Source organism: Haemaphysalis longicornis, unplaced genomic scaffold (assembly GCF_048455015.1).
Source record: "Haemaphysalis longicornis isolate Haplotype H1 unplaced genomic scaffold, Haemaphysalis longicornis Haplotype H1 scaffold_2, whole genome shotgun sequence".
NCBI lineage: Eukaryota > Metazoa > Arthropoda > Arachnida > Ixodida > Ixodidae > Haemaphysalis > Haemaphysalis longicornis.
The window spans coordinates 216,699,547-216,715,558 of NW_027526295.1; the positions used below are offsets into that span (position 1 = coordinate 216,699,547).

General features: G+C 47.3%; 1 protein-coding gene across 4 annotated transcripts in view; it reads left to right on the plus strand.

The window, feature by feature from the left end:
• The window catches only part of LOC144169893 (uncharacterized), a 29,701-nt gene extending 16,513 nt beyond the window's left edge, over window positions 1-13,188 (plus strand). For 2 of the 4 annotated variants that reach the window (XM_077699320.1, XM_077699317.1), the window contains one exon: window positions 10,210-13,188. In XM_077699320.1, the coding sequence (XP_077555446.1) occupies window positions 10,210-11,555 (1,346 nt within the window). In that variant the 3' untranslated portion in view covers window positions 11,556-13,188. The remainder of the gene's footprint in view (window positions 1-10,209) is intronic. The other 2 variants (XM_077699318.1, XM_077699319.1) reach the window with 1 other exon arrangement.
• The last annotated feature ends 2,824 nt before the right edge of the window (window positions 13,189-16,012 follow it).

A 16,012-nucleotide genomic window follows, 5' to 3' on the forward strand; every position in this document is an offset into this window, starting at 1 on the left:
AGGGAAGCTACCTGCCTTGCCGACGCTACAGAACCGCTACGCACACAGTCGAGGAAGAATGGAGAATGCTGCCTTCCTACTTCAGCAAAGATGAGAAGTTGTCATTGGAAGTCAAACCACCTGCTTTGTTTTGGGCCGGTCTCCACCAAATGAGAACGTTCGGAGACAAGCAGGAGTTTCTCAACATCGTAACCTTGGCTCAGCTGATACTATCTTTGCCCCACTCCAATGCCGCTACTGAGAGGATTTTCGCACATGGCCGACGTGAAAACAAAAAAGCGCAATAGGCTTGGAAATGAGAATCTCAACTCTGTGCTGGTCATCAAGTCGGCATTTGCAGCTAGTGGACGCACTTGCGCTAACATGACCGTAGAACACGGGCACCCGAAGCTCCACAGCCAGCAGATGTGTTGATTCTGTAGCCGAAGCTAAATAACTAAAATTAGTACAAACAAAAATTGTAATATTAGGAAACAAAACAAAACCGTTTAAAATAAAAAAATTGCAATTTTTTTGGCGTAGGGCGGGGCGTAGGGCAATTGCGAATATTGTGTAGGGCGATGTAGGGCTTTTTGAGGTGCGGTGTGGGGCGATCTGGTCGAAATTGGTTGGCAACACTGAGGAAAACATGGCCGCCGGGCGAAGCAGTTGCTCAGGCAGAGTGCTCTTCGCTGGTATTTGTACCGTGGTTTTGGTTATGGGGGTGGCTGGGTTTACATTTAGTCGTTTGATCTGTTGCGGGAAGTTGCGCGACTCGAAAGACGGGAGTTCATCAAAAACAACGTGGTGCCGGCGAATTCGCTGTGTTTCGGCCTTGAGTGTGAGGCGCGGTGCGTGCTTGAAGTGAAATTTCTCACTCGTTGCGGTGTTATAAAACGCTGATTTATTGCTGCCTCTAACAGCAAGCTTGCGAGCGGCGGGAATGGGACGATAAGCAATGCAGAAGGAGGCGCTGGCTACATCGCCGCAAAATATTCAACCAGTGTCTGAGGACAGGCTATTATTGCACGCTAGTAATAATGGTTCATCTATCTGAAGTGAAATTTGGAGCCAAGGGGGAGGTGGCTGAACATACCAACGTTACTCAAATTACGATCGTAGTGAACGTGTACCTTGGGGATTGAAATGGGGGGGAAGGGGGGGAGGGGGTGCGACGACTGTCACCTCGCTTTCCGCAACTTTTACCCGGCTCTACACTTGTGCGTAAAGCCGGGTCTGGGATTGCAAAAATAAAAATTGAGGCATTCACATGATAATAAAAATGCCTTGGAGTTGCTTAGTTTTTCAATTCGATATTCTCAATGGCGCTCCACGCTATCTGTGCATAGGGCCTAGAAATTTAAAAATGGTTTGTAAAAATATAGTGCAGTTCGTACAAATTGTGATACTCTGATAGAAAAAACTGTATTTATAGCTATTTCAGTGTTTTGTACGTTCAAAACCAATTAAAAGGTGCACTTCCCTCCCCCCCCCCCCCCCTGATTTGCCAGAAATTTGGTTTTTTTAGGCTCCTAAGGTGACGTAATAAATGTCGTTCTTCTGCTCCAAATCAAGGTTCTCCTGCTCCAAAATCGAGATTATGCTGCTCCAAAAATTTCTCCCAAATCTGGTTCAGCTGTCTCACCCCTGGATGTGTCAAAAGCATTTGATTCAGTTGATCATGAAGTATTAGTATTCGACAAACTATGTTTTTGTCGCTGTTAAATAATTATCTAACTGTTTGCAAGTCGTGATCAATAAAGCAAAAAGCAATCTGCAGTATTTAACTGCCAGTGTCCCTCAGGCAGTGGCGTAACTTAGTGTGGGGGCAAGGGGGTACAAGTGCCCCGGGCGCCACTTAGAGGGGGCGCCGAGCTGAGTCCTCCCAACATGTGCCCGAGGGAAAAAAGCGGCACCGGGTTACCGTATGTCACCGCAGCGAGGCGGCACCATTGGCGGATCCAGTGGGGGGGTCCAGATGTCCTGACCCCTTCCTTAATTTTTGAACTTATACCCCCAATATGATGACCCCTCAGGTAGTAGAAAAAGTCTAGTTAACGATTTTTGATATTTCTTAAATTTTTCCTTTTCCGAAATATTTGCAAATAAAAAAGACTCCTCCTCCTCCTCCTCCTCATGATCATCATCATCATTACTGATTGAAGCTGACCCCCCTCTCAGAAAAAACCTGGATCCGCCCCTGGGCGGCACTGCCGCAAAAGTCGCTGTTGAAGCGAGCGCCAATGTGGGCTTGCTGGCACGACATTGCAGCAAAAGAAGAGGGCTGAGGAAGACAAGGACGACAAGAGGGGATCACACATGGGGCGAATGTCAGGGGACACACACGGCCCCGCGCACGTCCCCCTCTGTCCGTCCTTCTCTTCCTCAGCCCTCTTCTTTTGCTGCAATGGCTGTTCGAGCAGTTTCTTTCCTTTCTGCTTTCCTTGTCACGAAGTGGCACCACAGATGTGTGAATACTTAGGTACGGAGTCCAGGAGGCAACCCCAGATGATAGCCAGTGTGTGTGCAGGCTGCATGTATGCATGTGCTTTCGGTTTTCGTTTGTATTCCAGAAGCGGGTGGTGGGGTGGGGGGGCGCTTTTAAAATTTGTACCCTTACAATTAGATTAATCCTTTCCAGGTATTCTTAAAACGTGAGGTGAATGACGTGCAGTAGATTTTATGGATCCTCTTTTATATTCACACCAAACCATTATGGTTGTGTTCCATCAAAAACTATACCCGTCGCGAATGCTCAGTGGAAGGCGTTGCGCTCCTGAACTTGCGCGGTTGCGTTCTATTTCCTGCCGCAGCGCCGAGCTAGTACAATTGGGATGGCTAGGTTCCGCTGTCTCGCCCTTCGAAAGACGCTCCTCGCCGTTTTCTTTCCGCCGACTCACGGCCGGGCTACAGCGGCGGCATCCGCCGCTCTATAGCCCTGCCGTGGCAGACGCTGCTGCGTTCGTGACGCCGCCCCGCGAATTTTAGGTAACGGCTGGCAGAATCTCTGGTTTCACTCTTTGTAGAGCCACGTGTGTGAATCCAAGTGACGTCGCATGGGCAATTGTTGTGGGTGTAGTTTAAGGATTTGCTTTCCAATCACCTTCACAGCGTGGATTGGAGCCAATTTTTTTTTTTTGGCAACTTGCTAACTATGGGCATCAGCAGTGGCATCACAAACGGAAGTGATATATGCGACGAGGAGACAACAGGGATTGCCTGGATGAGTTTTTTAACGCATCACTAATGTGCGCATGCAGATATGAAGTTCGCAATAAATCATTTGAGCAATACATCTCATGGCCCTATTTTATGTAAAGCGAGACGAGAACTGGTGACCGACAAGGTCCATTTCTTCTTTCACTTTTCTTTCGAACCTTGTGGACTTCTGCTATGGTACGATGAATACATATACCTGTGACACACTGCAACGCTAGATCTCCTTTAAACTAAACCCCTTTTGCCACGTCAAAAGACATTTTGTGGAAAGGAGTGGCGCTCCTGACACACAGCAACTCCCGATCTCCTTTATGTAGTTCCCGTAACTGACACACAATTAAAGTGGCGCTAGCAGTTCTGTGGAAAAAGCACGCACAATAACAAAAATAAAGTGCGGCTAATAGGTTTTCTTCATTATTTTAGAGAGGAACCATGCATTTTATTGTTGTTTAGAAAAATAAATGGGTAATTTCACATATTTGTATTAAACAGCAACGACGGAGTGCTTTTTTAGCTTATGTTCTGTGCCTAATCTGGCAACAGTGGGCAGATGTTTACAAAAGTACATTACGATTGGGCTTGTTTAGTGCAATTTAATTTCATTGCAGTTTAAAAAATTTATGAAAGTATTATGAAATCGCATTTGGTCGCACGAAGTTGTGAGAAGCTTATGATTTGCTAGCGCCTGCTTACGAGGCTGCGCCGCTAGCTGCTCCTTTTCATCCGGGAAAGGAGATAGGCGAACACCCCTTACGGGAATTGCCCGTTTCGGTGAAGGAGATTCTCCTTTGTCGTGTGTCACCTAGGCGAACGCCGTTTCGGTAGCAGTCTTTCTCTGCAAAGGCCTTTTAGGTGCCCGTGTAGTTCACTGTAGCGAACAATCAATAAAAAAATCACTCATTCTTTGCCAAAACAGCCAGATGGCCTTTTTTCAACATAGATGACGACGATAATAATAATAATAATAATAATAATAATATTAAAATCACTATCATTATTATCATAAGGGGCGCGAAAATATATTTGCCATGGGCGCCATCCTGTCTAGTTACACCACTGCCCTCAGGGTTCCATTTTGGATCCTATTTTCTTTAATATTCATGTCAACAATTTGTGCAATTCATCCTCTCACTGTCGCGTATTTCAATATGCAGATGATACACCCGCCGCGGTGGCTCAGTGGCTAAGGCGTTGCGCTGCTGAGCACGAGGTTGCGGGTTCGATTCCCGGCCGCGGCGGCCGCTTTTCTGATGGAGGCGAAAAGCAAAAACGCCCGTGTGTACGAGATTTCGGCGCACGATAAAGATCCCCAGGTGGTCAAAATTAATCCGGAGCCCTCCACTACGGCGCGCCTCATCGCCTTCGTTGCGTCGGCGCGTTAAACCCTACAATCAATCAATCAATCAATATGCAGATGATACGCTGTTGCTAGCATGACTTTCTGAGTTTAAAACGGCAGTCGGATACTTGGGCATGACAGTAAACAAATAATGGATTGGTCCAGTAATAATACACTTACAGGTAATCTTAAAGGGACCCTGCAACACTCTTTGAGCAGTGAAAGTGAACCTGCGCAACGCTTAGCTTACACTACCAGAAATAGCTGAGCCAAATATTACACGTGCACGTGAAGCAGTGAGCGCACAAATCGCTGTGAAAGACACGGAAAAATTAACCGCGCTGTCTTCAGTTCTCCTTATTATGCACCCCTGGGATGGCCTAAACGACGTCATTGAGGCCATGGCTGTCCGATCGGCTGTGACTGGCCAACTTCGCGGCTAATTTCTCGCATTTCCTGTGACGATCCGCCGTCGTCGGCGCTGCGTGCGAACCTCTTCTATGCCTGGACCTGTAGGCACAGTTTTTCCATTTCTTTTGTGCTTTGAGTGCGTGCGTAGTTTGAGTGATGAGCTCAATACTTACCTTTCAAACAGACTACACGACAACAGATGTTTATTGCTTCAAAAATGCCATACCAGCCCGAGTGCGCGCTTGCGAGCAGGCACCCATGCTTGCTTTTTTGGGGCACCAGACCGGAAATAGACCCCTCCACGTTGCGGAGAAAAGGAGAAAACTCCCCAGCCTGTGATATATCGAAGGCTGCAGAAGAGAATGCCGCGAGCCGCTCCCCTCTCCGGGAGAGAGCGCGCAGCTTTCGTCGCGTTGTCCGCAGCCAAGTTAGAGGGAACGATTATGCGCGATTTCTCATCGCGCGTAGTTTCGGTAATAGTGAACGAATTTTCATAATTCTTGCGGGAGAAGATTTCTGGGACAATAGACTTTACCCCAAAATACATCCCGAGTAGTCGATGGTAAGTGCTGCCGGGCCCCTTTAAAAAGGCACAGTTGGTTTATTTTCACATTCCGCCGAAACTCATCCCGCATGATTGCCCTGTTTTTCTAAATGGCATAAACTGCAAAGACTGCGCCTGCTCTCCCATAATATGCGTATCAACTATGAAGTACTTAGGCACACATTTTGACTGTGACCTGTCGACCTGTCTGGAACAGTCACGCTGCATTTGTTTGTACTCGGCTTCTAAAGTTTCCAGTTTGTTATCCTCTGCCAAATCCCCCCGGTATTTGTATGTGAACAAATTGTTCATGCATTGCCTTGCGGTGTTGTGCAATATGGCATAGGTTGTTTTTATTTTTGCTCATCCTTTCGCAAAACAAGATTGACTGCCTTCTCAAATCTATTTGAAGTCTGTTATTTACGGCATGCGCCGTGATACGAGTGTTAACATTTTTAACTGTTCCCGCATGCCTAATTTGTCCCACCTTTTCAAGCTGACTGTTGTGATCAAATATGTTTGGACCAATGAGTTCTGCTCAATCTATGTTCCTGTGCATGAACTCCTCCCTTGACTTCACTTTAATGTACCTTGGGTGCGAATTAAATATGGTGAACGTCTTCACATTTACCATCTCCCCTCCATTCTAAACACTTAACTGGACGAAGTCTTTTTGTTAAACAGCCGTAAAAAGATGAGCTTTGCACTGGTAAACCTTTCAATGTACTGAAGCGTTGTGAACTGCCGTACGCAGCCCCACGAGCTCCCTCTGGCTTTGGCAGGCCCACATATGTATTCTTTTTTGTTATAAAAAGCATTATTATTAATATTATTGTTATTGTTACTACGTACTTTGGTGCTCTGCAGCCAATGGGGATGTCAGGCCATTGTATGCGCGCAGTTCGCAGTCAGTGGTGCTCCTTTTCTTTTCTTTTTTTTTTTTATTCATATGCTGGGGAATTTGTCATAGCCATAGAAGCTGATACAGACACCAAGCAGTGATGACATTGCCCTTTTCACTGAGTGGGTCATTTAATGTTCCCGCACTAAAATTGATTAGTCAGCTGGGGTACTGCTGAGTAGACAGGAAGCGTACTCACAAACCATATCCCATAGAGGACCACGTCTGCATGGGGCGTGTTTGACTGCCAAAACCTACCTAAATCAGGTGGAAGGCATCCTAAATGAAGAATTAATGCATAAAACCCACCTAAAGCAGGGAAAACAACCCCAATTAAAAGAAATCAATCATGCACATGCACATTACTGACCTAAAGGAAACAAAACCACCCAAGTTAAACGAATAGGCTGAACGAAAACTGACCTAACCATGTATGAGATCACAGTGCAGTCATGTCTCGTTAATATGGGCCCTGTAGAAACATTATAGGTGTCATTATTGCTGCCCCGATGTGATCACCATCATCAGTGCCCGTAGTCGCGTGAGAAGCTCTCGCTCGAGCTGCTTTGTCTTCATCTCATCGCCATGTTGTAAAATAGAACACCACCATCGCATCACCGGGACGTCTCGGCCCTTGGTCCTCTTATTTCCACATTTTGGTGCCCAAACCGTGGTCAGTCCGCTTCCATAAACTAACATAAGTTCGTTCCGGTCCGATCCGGTAGGGCAGTCAGACGACGAAATCGTCCCTGTGGCCGTCTTCTGAGTACACGCCGAGTCTGTAGATGCAGTGCACGTAGCCAGGTGAAAATCCGTAGCCCGTCTTCGACAGTCCTATACTCAGACGCGAGCTCTTCACGTTTCTTTGCTGCCATCTCAAAACAGTGTCTTGGAGGCTGACGCTTCTTTCTGTAGCTATGGACTCTAGTAATTCTATTGTCGTTGTCAGGTGCCTTGTTCTTCAAATGGTGTCTGTAGTGCATTGATTTCTTTAGAATGCATTGCCGACTACGGGCCGCGGCAATCTTCCTTCCATATCTTACAAGAACGTCTTCATCCCGCTCTTCAGTTCCGTGTATCGCTTGTATGTAGGTCGATAATATGTATGTCTCATCTTGCCCTTTCAATATTGCCAGTGGTGGAGCCTCGTGTTGTGCCAACGTCATTGGAGGCGATGAGCCGGTTATCTTACCCGCGGTCACACTGGCGCACTCTTCAAGTTCACGCAAATGTTGGGCGCCTTCCCCTTGAAGTTCAGAGGTAGCCAACAAAGGGGTCAGATTCTGAATTTCTCTCTGAGGCAAGAAATCTGACAGAGGCGACTTTTCTGGCAGCAAGGCAGGTTCACCAATGGTTTTAAAATCAGGTGTTCCGTCGCATAGTTCCGTAAGGGCAAGAAACTCATTGAAGTTTTTTGAAGAATACAATTTCTCGGTTATCTCGCACTGTTCGATGGTTTCAGGTTTCTTCTCTTTCAGTTGGTAGTATAATCGGATCATAATATGTGTGATTTCGTCTTCATGGTCAATGTTAATAGCAAATTCCTCATCCAAGTGGTCGATGTCAACAAGCGGTTCAATTTCCTCATTCAACAGTCTCAGCTCAACTACAATTTTCCGCAGCTGCCACAGCAAGCTCGTCAACACATCGCGAACATCACTGATCTGTATAGGTAAGTCTAACATTGCTTTAGCGTCTCGGCACAGTTCTCGAGTGATAAACCGCGTTTTTTCTCTTTGCATATTCAGTTCGTGCAGGCGCATCTTAGGTTGAGGAACACCCTGTTCGTGCATCGAAGGTAGTCTGTTTTTCATTGCGCGATGAGCTGCGGCACTCCCCTCACCTTTTGCAGAATCGCTTTTTAGACCCACCGAAGAAAATCCTCGGAGGGGAGGATGCCTCGTCGTCTTGTCTGCCCATCGCAGCCATGGGTAGCACCATCGTCGATATGTCCATCAAATGGTCCGTCGTCAGCATCGAGGGGTCCTCCTTCTTGTAGGCCAAAGTTCAGATGAATCCGAATCGCACTGGGCTTTCTTCCCGGGTTTATCGGCACCAAAATGTGGAATAAGAGGACCAAGGGCCGAGACGTCCCGGTGATTCGATGGTGCTTCTATTTACAACATGGCGGATGAGATGAAGACAAAGCAGCTCGAGCGAGAGCTGCTCACGCGACTACGGGCACCGATGATGGTGATCACATCGGTGCAGCAATAATGACACCTATGATGTTTCTACAGGCCTTGTTGACATGGACACCCCGCAATATGGACGAAATTTTTGGCGACTGGTCTCTTGCCATGCATTTCTGCCCTGTTAATATAGAAACCCGCAGTCCGGACTATGGACAGCTATTTTGGGGATGAAAAGAGTAAATACAGGCACTTTTGTCTCGTTATTATGGACACGGGTCCGCAAAGTAAGAAATAAAAAAAATTACGCCCACCTCCTCTCGCGGGAACCCTGGTGTGATGCGACGCTGAAGGGGGTTCCATTGGCGTCGCATCAAGCAATCGTCGGGTACGGCAAGAGAGCAAGCGCGGACGACCGTCGACTGAGAGACCGGCCGGAGCGCGGCACTCCACTTCTATGCGCAGCACGCCCGAAGGAGAGGAGACCGCGGAGAGAAAGAGTACTGCACATGCGCACAGTGCGCAGCCGCGCGCAGTGCGACCGCAGATGTTGGGAGAGAGTGTTCGCTATCGGAGAGAGGAGAGGAGGCGAGCGGAGGAGAGACGCAGATGTGCGGACGTGGACGACGGACGCACGCAGGACAGGGCCGCTGGCAAGAGATGCTCCTCTTTGCGTCACATCTAAAAGATGACTGGTGACCCCTGAGGCCCCAGCGTGTGCCAAGAATTTACTTTTTGCCGAAGCATACAAAGCCAAAGCATGCATTTACCTCGGAACATTCTTCCTTCCAGTACCGTCGAATTAGATCGAGAACATTCGTGATCAGCGAACAAAACTCTATTGTAGGGATGATAGGGTGACACCCTTTGCCCATAAAACAAGAGGGTCCACTGCGGCATACGCCGGAAAGAGCAATTCCTGAGGCTCAGGACAAGATAACAGGACGATAATAGTTCGTGCCAATATTCCTTGTACAAGGCAAGGCTTCTCTGGTCAGTTCGGTGGAGGCAGAGCTTTCCGTTATGTTTCCTTCTACGATTATGCCTGAAACGAGCTTTACTTAAACGAATATTTCTGAATGTTTGTGTTTTTGACCTTGATTCGTTACTATGGCGACTCACATTATGGACGATTTTTCTGGGGAACGGAGGCGTTCATATTAACGAGACATGACTGTAATGTACAAAAATATTTAAGAGAAGTTACTGAAATAGCCAAAACCTATGGGGATAAAACCACTAAGTTCAACGAATAGGCTGAACCAAAACTGTTCAACTGTGTATGTGATCACAGTAATGTGCAAGCATATTTAAGAGAAGTTACAGAAGTAGCCGAAACCGACATAAATGGGACCGAACCATGAATAGTGCAGAAAAGCTGGAACTGGCCTAAAGGGAACGAAACCACGTGAAATTTTGTTTATAGTGCCCAAATCTGCCATAAATACGTATTGTGCAATTAAAAGAAGTGTGTTTCAAGTAAAACAAACAATTAAAATGTTGAATTGTTTGTTTTCTGCTTGACGAAAAGAGCAAAAACAAATGGTTAAATATTGCATAAGTTGTTTGTGACTTCTCTCTCTCTCTCTCTCTCTTGCTTGCTTCCTCATGCTTGCTTGCTTGCTTGCTTGCTTGCTTGCTTGATCAATCACTCGTTAGAGTTTATCGGGGTTTTCTGTTTCAGAGGGCTCACAGGGGTCACCATGCCTAGTCTGTGGCCGACCGGTGACGTTTTTGTGCGAGTTCCTCTCGGACGTGCACACTCACAGGGCGCGCATTTCCAAGAAGTTTGTCTGCGGCCACTGCCTGCAGGAATTCACCAAGTACGACGGCCTGATGGCGCACATCACCGGCATAGGATCAGCCCTCAAGTTTACGCCCAATGCTGAAAAGAAAGCACGCCTTCCCCTTGTCGTTCCTCGCCGCCACTTCCCGTGCTTCCACTGTTACGCAGTCTTTGAAACGTCTTCAGCCCGCCTCAATCACATGGTCATGCACACCGCCGCTGCCCGGAAAGGCCTTAGGAAAGCATTCCAAAGAAACCCTAAGACTGCGAGCGGTGCACCTGAGAAGGGTGTGCAGCAGTACAGGCTCAAAAAGAGGCCGAGATCAGTCAAGATCCTAGCTAAGGACCCTTCACAGATCTGTTTAGATGATGTGCCAAAACCGGCCCCACCACGAAAAATGATCGTTAAGGTCATCGCTACTTCCGAAAGCAGTCCTGGCCCTTCAGAGATCTGTCTGTACGATGTGCCGAAACTGTCCCCACAACCGAACACGGCCTGTGAGACCGTTGCTACCTCCGAAAGCAGTCCTGGCCCTTCACAGATCTGTCGAGACGGTGTGCCAAAACGGGCATCACAACGGAGAAGGATTGTTAAAGTCGTCACTACCTCCGAAAGCAGTCGTCGCAACAGGCAGGTCAGGATCGTTGCCCCTTGCCTTCTTGAGGTCAGCAAAAGTGTGTCTGTAGTGCAGAAGCAAAGCTATGTTTCTGGCAGGGAGCGGGTCAAGACCAGCGCTCCTTGTCCTTCCGCAAGCAGCCCGAATGTGCCCGAAGTGCAGCAGCGGCCGGAAACGGCGGCGAAGAAGCTGAACAGTGCAAGCTCTCTTCCTAGGAGTAGGCAGATCATTATCCTTTGCCCGTCTCCTTCGAAAGTCTGCCCAAGTGTGCCCATAGTCCCGAAGCAGCCTGAAACGACGGTGAAGAAGCTTAACAACGCAAGCTCTCTTCCTGGAAAAAGGCCACTGAACACCTTCCGTTCACTGCCGGAACACCAGAAGCAACAGATCCTGCCGACCGTGTCCTGCAACTGCTGTGATCGGCAGTTCCCGACGCTCAAGCTGTTGGACAAGCACTACTGGTTGCACCACTCGAACCGCGACCTTCCCTTGGACCTTGCGTTTGAGATTGGCAGCGGGGATGTGGCGCCTGCAGCCACCGTGTGCTCGTCATGTGCGAAACTGACGGTGTGCATGGACACTCTGAGCAGGTTGCTGAAAGAGGCTGCAAGGGACGGTGAAATGTGACACTAGGACTTTGTGTGTGTGTGTGCGCGTGCACGTGCGTGTGTGTGTGTGCGTGCGCAATTTCAGTGAAATGGGCATCCTCCCCTTTTTCACCACCCTGGAAAGGTAACTTATATTTGCTTGGGGCATTAGGTGTGCCATACATTGCATGTCAGAGACTGCAGTGGTGTGGCATAATGCGATACGCACGATGTGTTTCATGTAAAAGTGTGCAAAACATTTCCCTACCCGGTATGTACGAGATCGCACTGTGTTTGACGTTTTGTGAACCCGTGAACTGGGAATTACTTGATTGCTGGCTTCAGCTACACTGTTCGGACATGCATTTAGAAAGTGTTTTTGCAAGTAGGGCCACTCAGGATTAGCCGTCGTCGTTAGCACAGGTTTGTTAAGACGTTGATTTGTCATAATATACATAGTCATTTCACTGATTGAACACAAGTCAACGTTTGCTTCTTTGTAGTGAAAGAGAAAAGATGGTGTACTCCTGTTTTTTTTTTTTATGTGACAAAATTGAATGTATGAACAAAGGTGTGTGTGAGGGAGAGCGTAAATCGCAGATATGATGTTGAAGCTTATGTTGTTTTTATAAAATTTGTGCCTCCAGTAAATTTGATCTCAAGCTCTTAGGGATAGCCAAAATATGTTAGGCAGACTTTTCTCTCGCAGAAAATGCCAGTTACTGGTAGCCTTCGGAATTTCTATGGAAAAGGAAACTTTTCTGCAATTCAAGAAAACTGTGGCGGAGTTTCATTCTTTATAGTCAGTATTAAAAGCTGTTTGTGTTGAGGTGTTCTCGGAGAAGCTGTCAAAAGCAGTGGTTATTGGAGTGGGGGTAAAGAAGCAGCATGTAACAGGTCTAAATTAAAGGTGGTAAAGGGGCTTTGTTGCAGATCAAAGCATAATATATTTTGTGAAGTAGGGCAACTTACTGGTGCATATTCTTCACAGAACATGCTATCTATAGAACAAAGCCGACACGTTCTCACACACACATTTTATCATAGTCTGGAATGTGGGGCTCATTGAATGGACATAGAAAGGAAAGCCAGCAGTCAAGAACTCAAGGAAGCTGTAAGAGAAATAATTTGTCTCTTTTTGTGTGAAGTTAGGAGTTTCGTAAATGGTAGGAAAGAAATATGATGGAGAAAGATTTGTGCTTGAAATGAGAACTGAACTCACAACTTTTGGACAACACATCCAGTTCTCTACCAACATAGGTACAAGAGTGTCTCAACTTTTTGGGCTATTTGTGTGTACAGAAGTGAATGCTGGATTGAGGGGTAGTAGCCAGTGATACATCGACAATTTGGGTTGAAGGAGACCATGTAAAATTACATAAAAAGGACACTAAGATGTACAAACGAGTTGGCCTCTATCAGTAGATTACAGTGCTGTAAATGCAAATACCATACCACTCTTGACAGTGGCAATTACTCATTAATGCAGAAAATGCGAAAAATGCGAAAAGTATCACTGCCACACAAACGTTTCTGCTCTATGATTTGTGACATCAAAAGAATAGTCAAACGGGATTGGTGGAGCTTGTTTAAGCCTTTTTCTGGAACAAACGGGGAGCAAACACGTGTAAATGTATAATAAATGTATGCTGGAAATGTTTCTGTGAGCATGTTTTAAGTGCGAATGCACTTCTTAAGCGAGCCTGAAGCGTCCGCCGCCGTCCGCATAGCAACAGCTGCGGGTGCGCGCGCTCCTCGTCTTCCTTGGCAACGAAGGGGGGGGGGGGGGGGGGGGGGGGGGCGCGCGCTGCTGGGCGCGCGCTGACATGGCACATACCCATGTGGGGGATTGGCCAGGAATCTCCTCGTCTTCCTTGGCAACGGGGGGAGATGGGCACGCGCTGCCTGGCCGCTGACATGGCACATACCCACGTGGGGGATTGGCCAGGAATCGGGCGTGAGAAGGGCTAATGCACCCGCTTAAAGGAGTACTGACACGAAATTTCAAAGCTGAGATCCGCTCTAGCAATGAAGTACAACGACAACAGAAATAGGTGTCTGTGCATGGCACATACCCACGTGGGGGATTGGCCAGGAATCGGGCGTGAGAAGGGCTGATGCACCCGCTTAAAGGAGTACTGACACGAAATTTCAAAGCTGAGATACGCTCTAGCAATCAAGTACAACGACAACACAAATAGGTGTCAATTTCAAAGCTGAGATACGCTCTAGCAATCAAGTACAACGACAACACAAATAGGTGTCTGTGAATAAATGCATCTTTCTTTCTTTGTAGTTGTGTGTGTGTGTGTGTGATCTCTCTTTCGCGAACATTACCGAACCGCGCAAATTCAACTCCTGCATTCGCACTTTCACATTCTTCCCCTCGGGTAAATGCGGGGAATTTTTTTCAAAATTTCAAGAAAGTACAAAGTTCAGCCTTTAACATATATAATGATGCAGCTTTAATAATACAACTGCTGGTAAGATCTGCTCTATCGGTGACAACTTAAGAACGGCACCGGAAGTTGCCGCTGTGCCTTATCACCGTAGCCGGATGTTTCTCCGCGCGGCGCAAGTAGGGCGTTACTGGGAATATTTTTAACATGGCGTGAGCCGTTCCCGTGATTTTTTGGACTTGATATGCTTATAAACGATTCCAGTGACGACAAACAAACTGCGTGAGACAAGGCAGACAATATCACGCATTCATAGCAAACCCCTTTCAAAACGCGCGCGCACTGACGTCACGGGTCCGGCGCTTTGGCAGAGTGATTTGGCCTGCACTTTCTGCATGAGTTCAGGATGAGTTCAGCCAGTTCAGCGCAGGCGCCGCCACTGCAGAACCGGTCCTGCACTTTTGTCGTCTGCTTCTGCACCTCCTCCCTGGGAGGTGCAGGGAAAGCATGAACTCATCCTGCACTCTCTGCACCGTCGGTAAATCGAAGAGACGAGTGCTGCACTACCTGAATGAGTGCAGCGAGTGCAGTAAAATCGAAGAGACCTATACATTACATGAGGTGGTGCCATTCTTGAGTTGTAACCGAGTATAGCATAGGTGCCGACTACAGGGGTGCTCGGGGACCCGAGCCCCCCTTGGGTGATGCTGACTCCCCTTGCCCCTACTCCCCGAAGTTCCACTGCCAGTGCCATTACCAGTTTAGGTTTTCTTTTAGTGCCTCTACCTGTTCACTTAAAATTTTGTAGTGGCTAAAAGGTTACTGCATCATTGTTAGGGCAGACGTGCACGGCTTGCTTTCATACTTTCCATTTATTCCTTCAAATCCTTACCATAGGAGGAAGAGTGCCCCAAAAGCACCAGCGGTGGTTGCATAATCCGTATTTTGCTTTCATTTTTTTAACTTTGACTGTGTATACCATGTACAAACGAAATGCATTTAAGTATGCATGCAGGAATAAATTGTTTTTAAATAGAAAAACTAACAATCATTGTCAAATGTTAGGAGTAGCTTATGCTGAAGGAATGAATATGAATTGCTTTGCGTGCTTTATTGAGCATGGAAGAGGCTGCGGTCTTCAGTGACCCCTTTGACAAAGTTTTTTTATCAGCGGCTTGTCAAATGCGCATGAGTGTTCTGTGTCTCAGTATTGCTACTGTTTCCATTAGGCAATCCTGAGGACGAATAGAAAAAGAAGCTGTTCTAATAATCTACATTACTTAGGGATGAAGACATCGTCCCTTGCATGCAAAGGTTGTAAATATAAATAACTCATTTAGTACTGAAAATTAGGCTAAGCCGCATTCATTCAAAATCATAATCAGATTCAGATTATAGTGTTTGTGCCAAATTCTAATTCCAGGCTTGAGGCGCACCGTAGCTGAGGGCTCCAGATCAATTTTGACCACGTGGGGTCGTTAACATGCGCCGAAATCTCGCATCGTTCGTAAAGGCCGTGGATCTGTCAGCCCGCTCTGGTTACAAACACCTGTGCGCTCGCGCCGCGGGCTTGGGCTCGAGCCCGGGATTTTTTTTTTGCTTCGTCCCCACGGGAGGTACTACAAACGTATGGGGCCCGTAAAGGCAGTGCGTAAATAGGAGGGCAGTCCTGGTCTGACAACCATGGGGACGAAGCGAAAAAAAAAAAATCCCGGGCTCGAGCTCGAGTCGGCGGCGCGAGCGCGCACCAGAGCAGGCTGACAGATCCGCGGCCTTTACGGATGATGCGAGCTAATCAACAGAGGGCAGTTCTGGTCTGGTAACCATGGTAGCCCCGCGAAAAAATGGCGGGAAAATTTGCGGGTACGCCAGCCGAAATGCTACCCTATCACCATCATCATTGAGCTTACAATGGAAGTTCTACTTCAGAATGCTGGAAGTGCGTGCTTGTCATAAACGCAGCACTGCAAGAATAGCACGTGCTCTCATCGTCATCAAATGCTTGAAGCTTTGAGAACACCGTTGAACTTGCAACCGCGAACTTTGTCATGCCTTGATGGCGTCGCGTAAATGGGAAGTGCTTTCCCTTCAGGAAAAG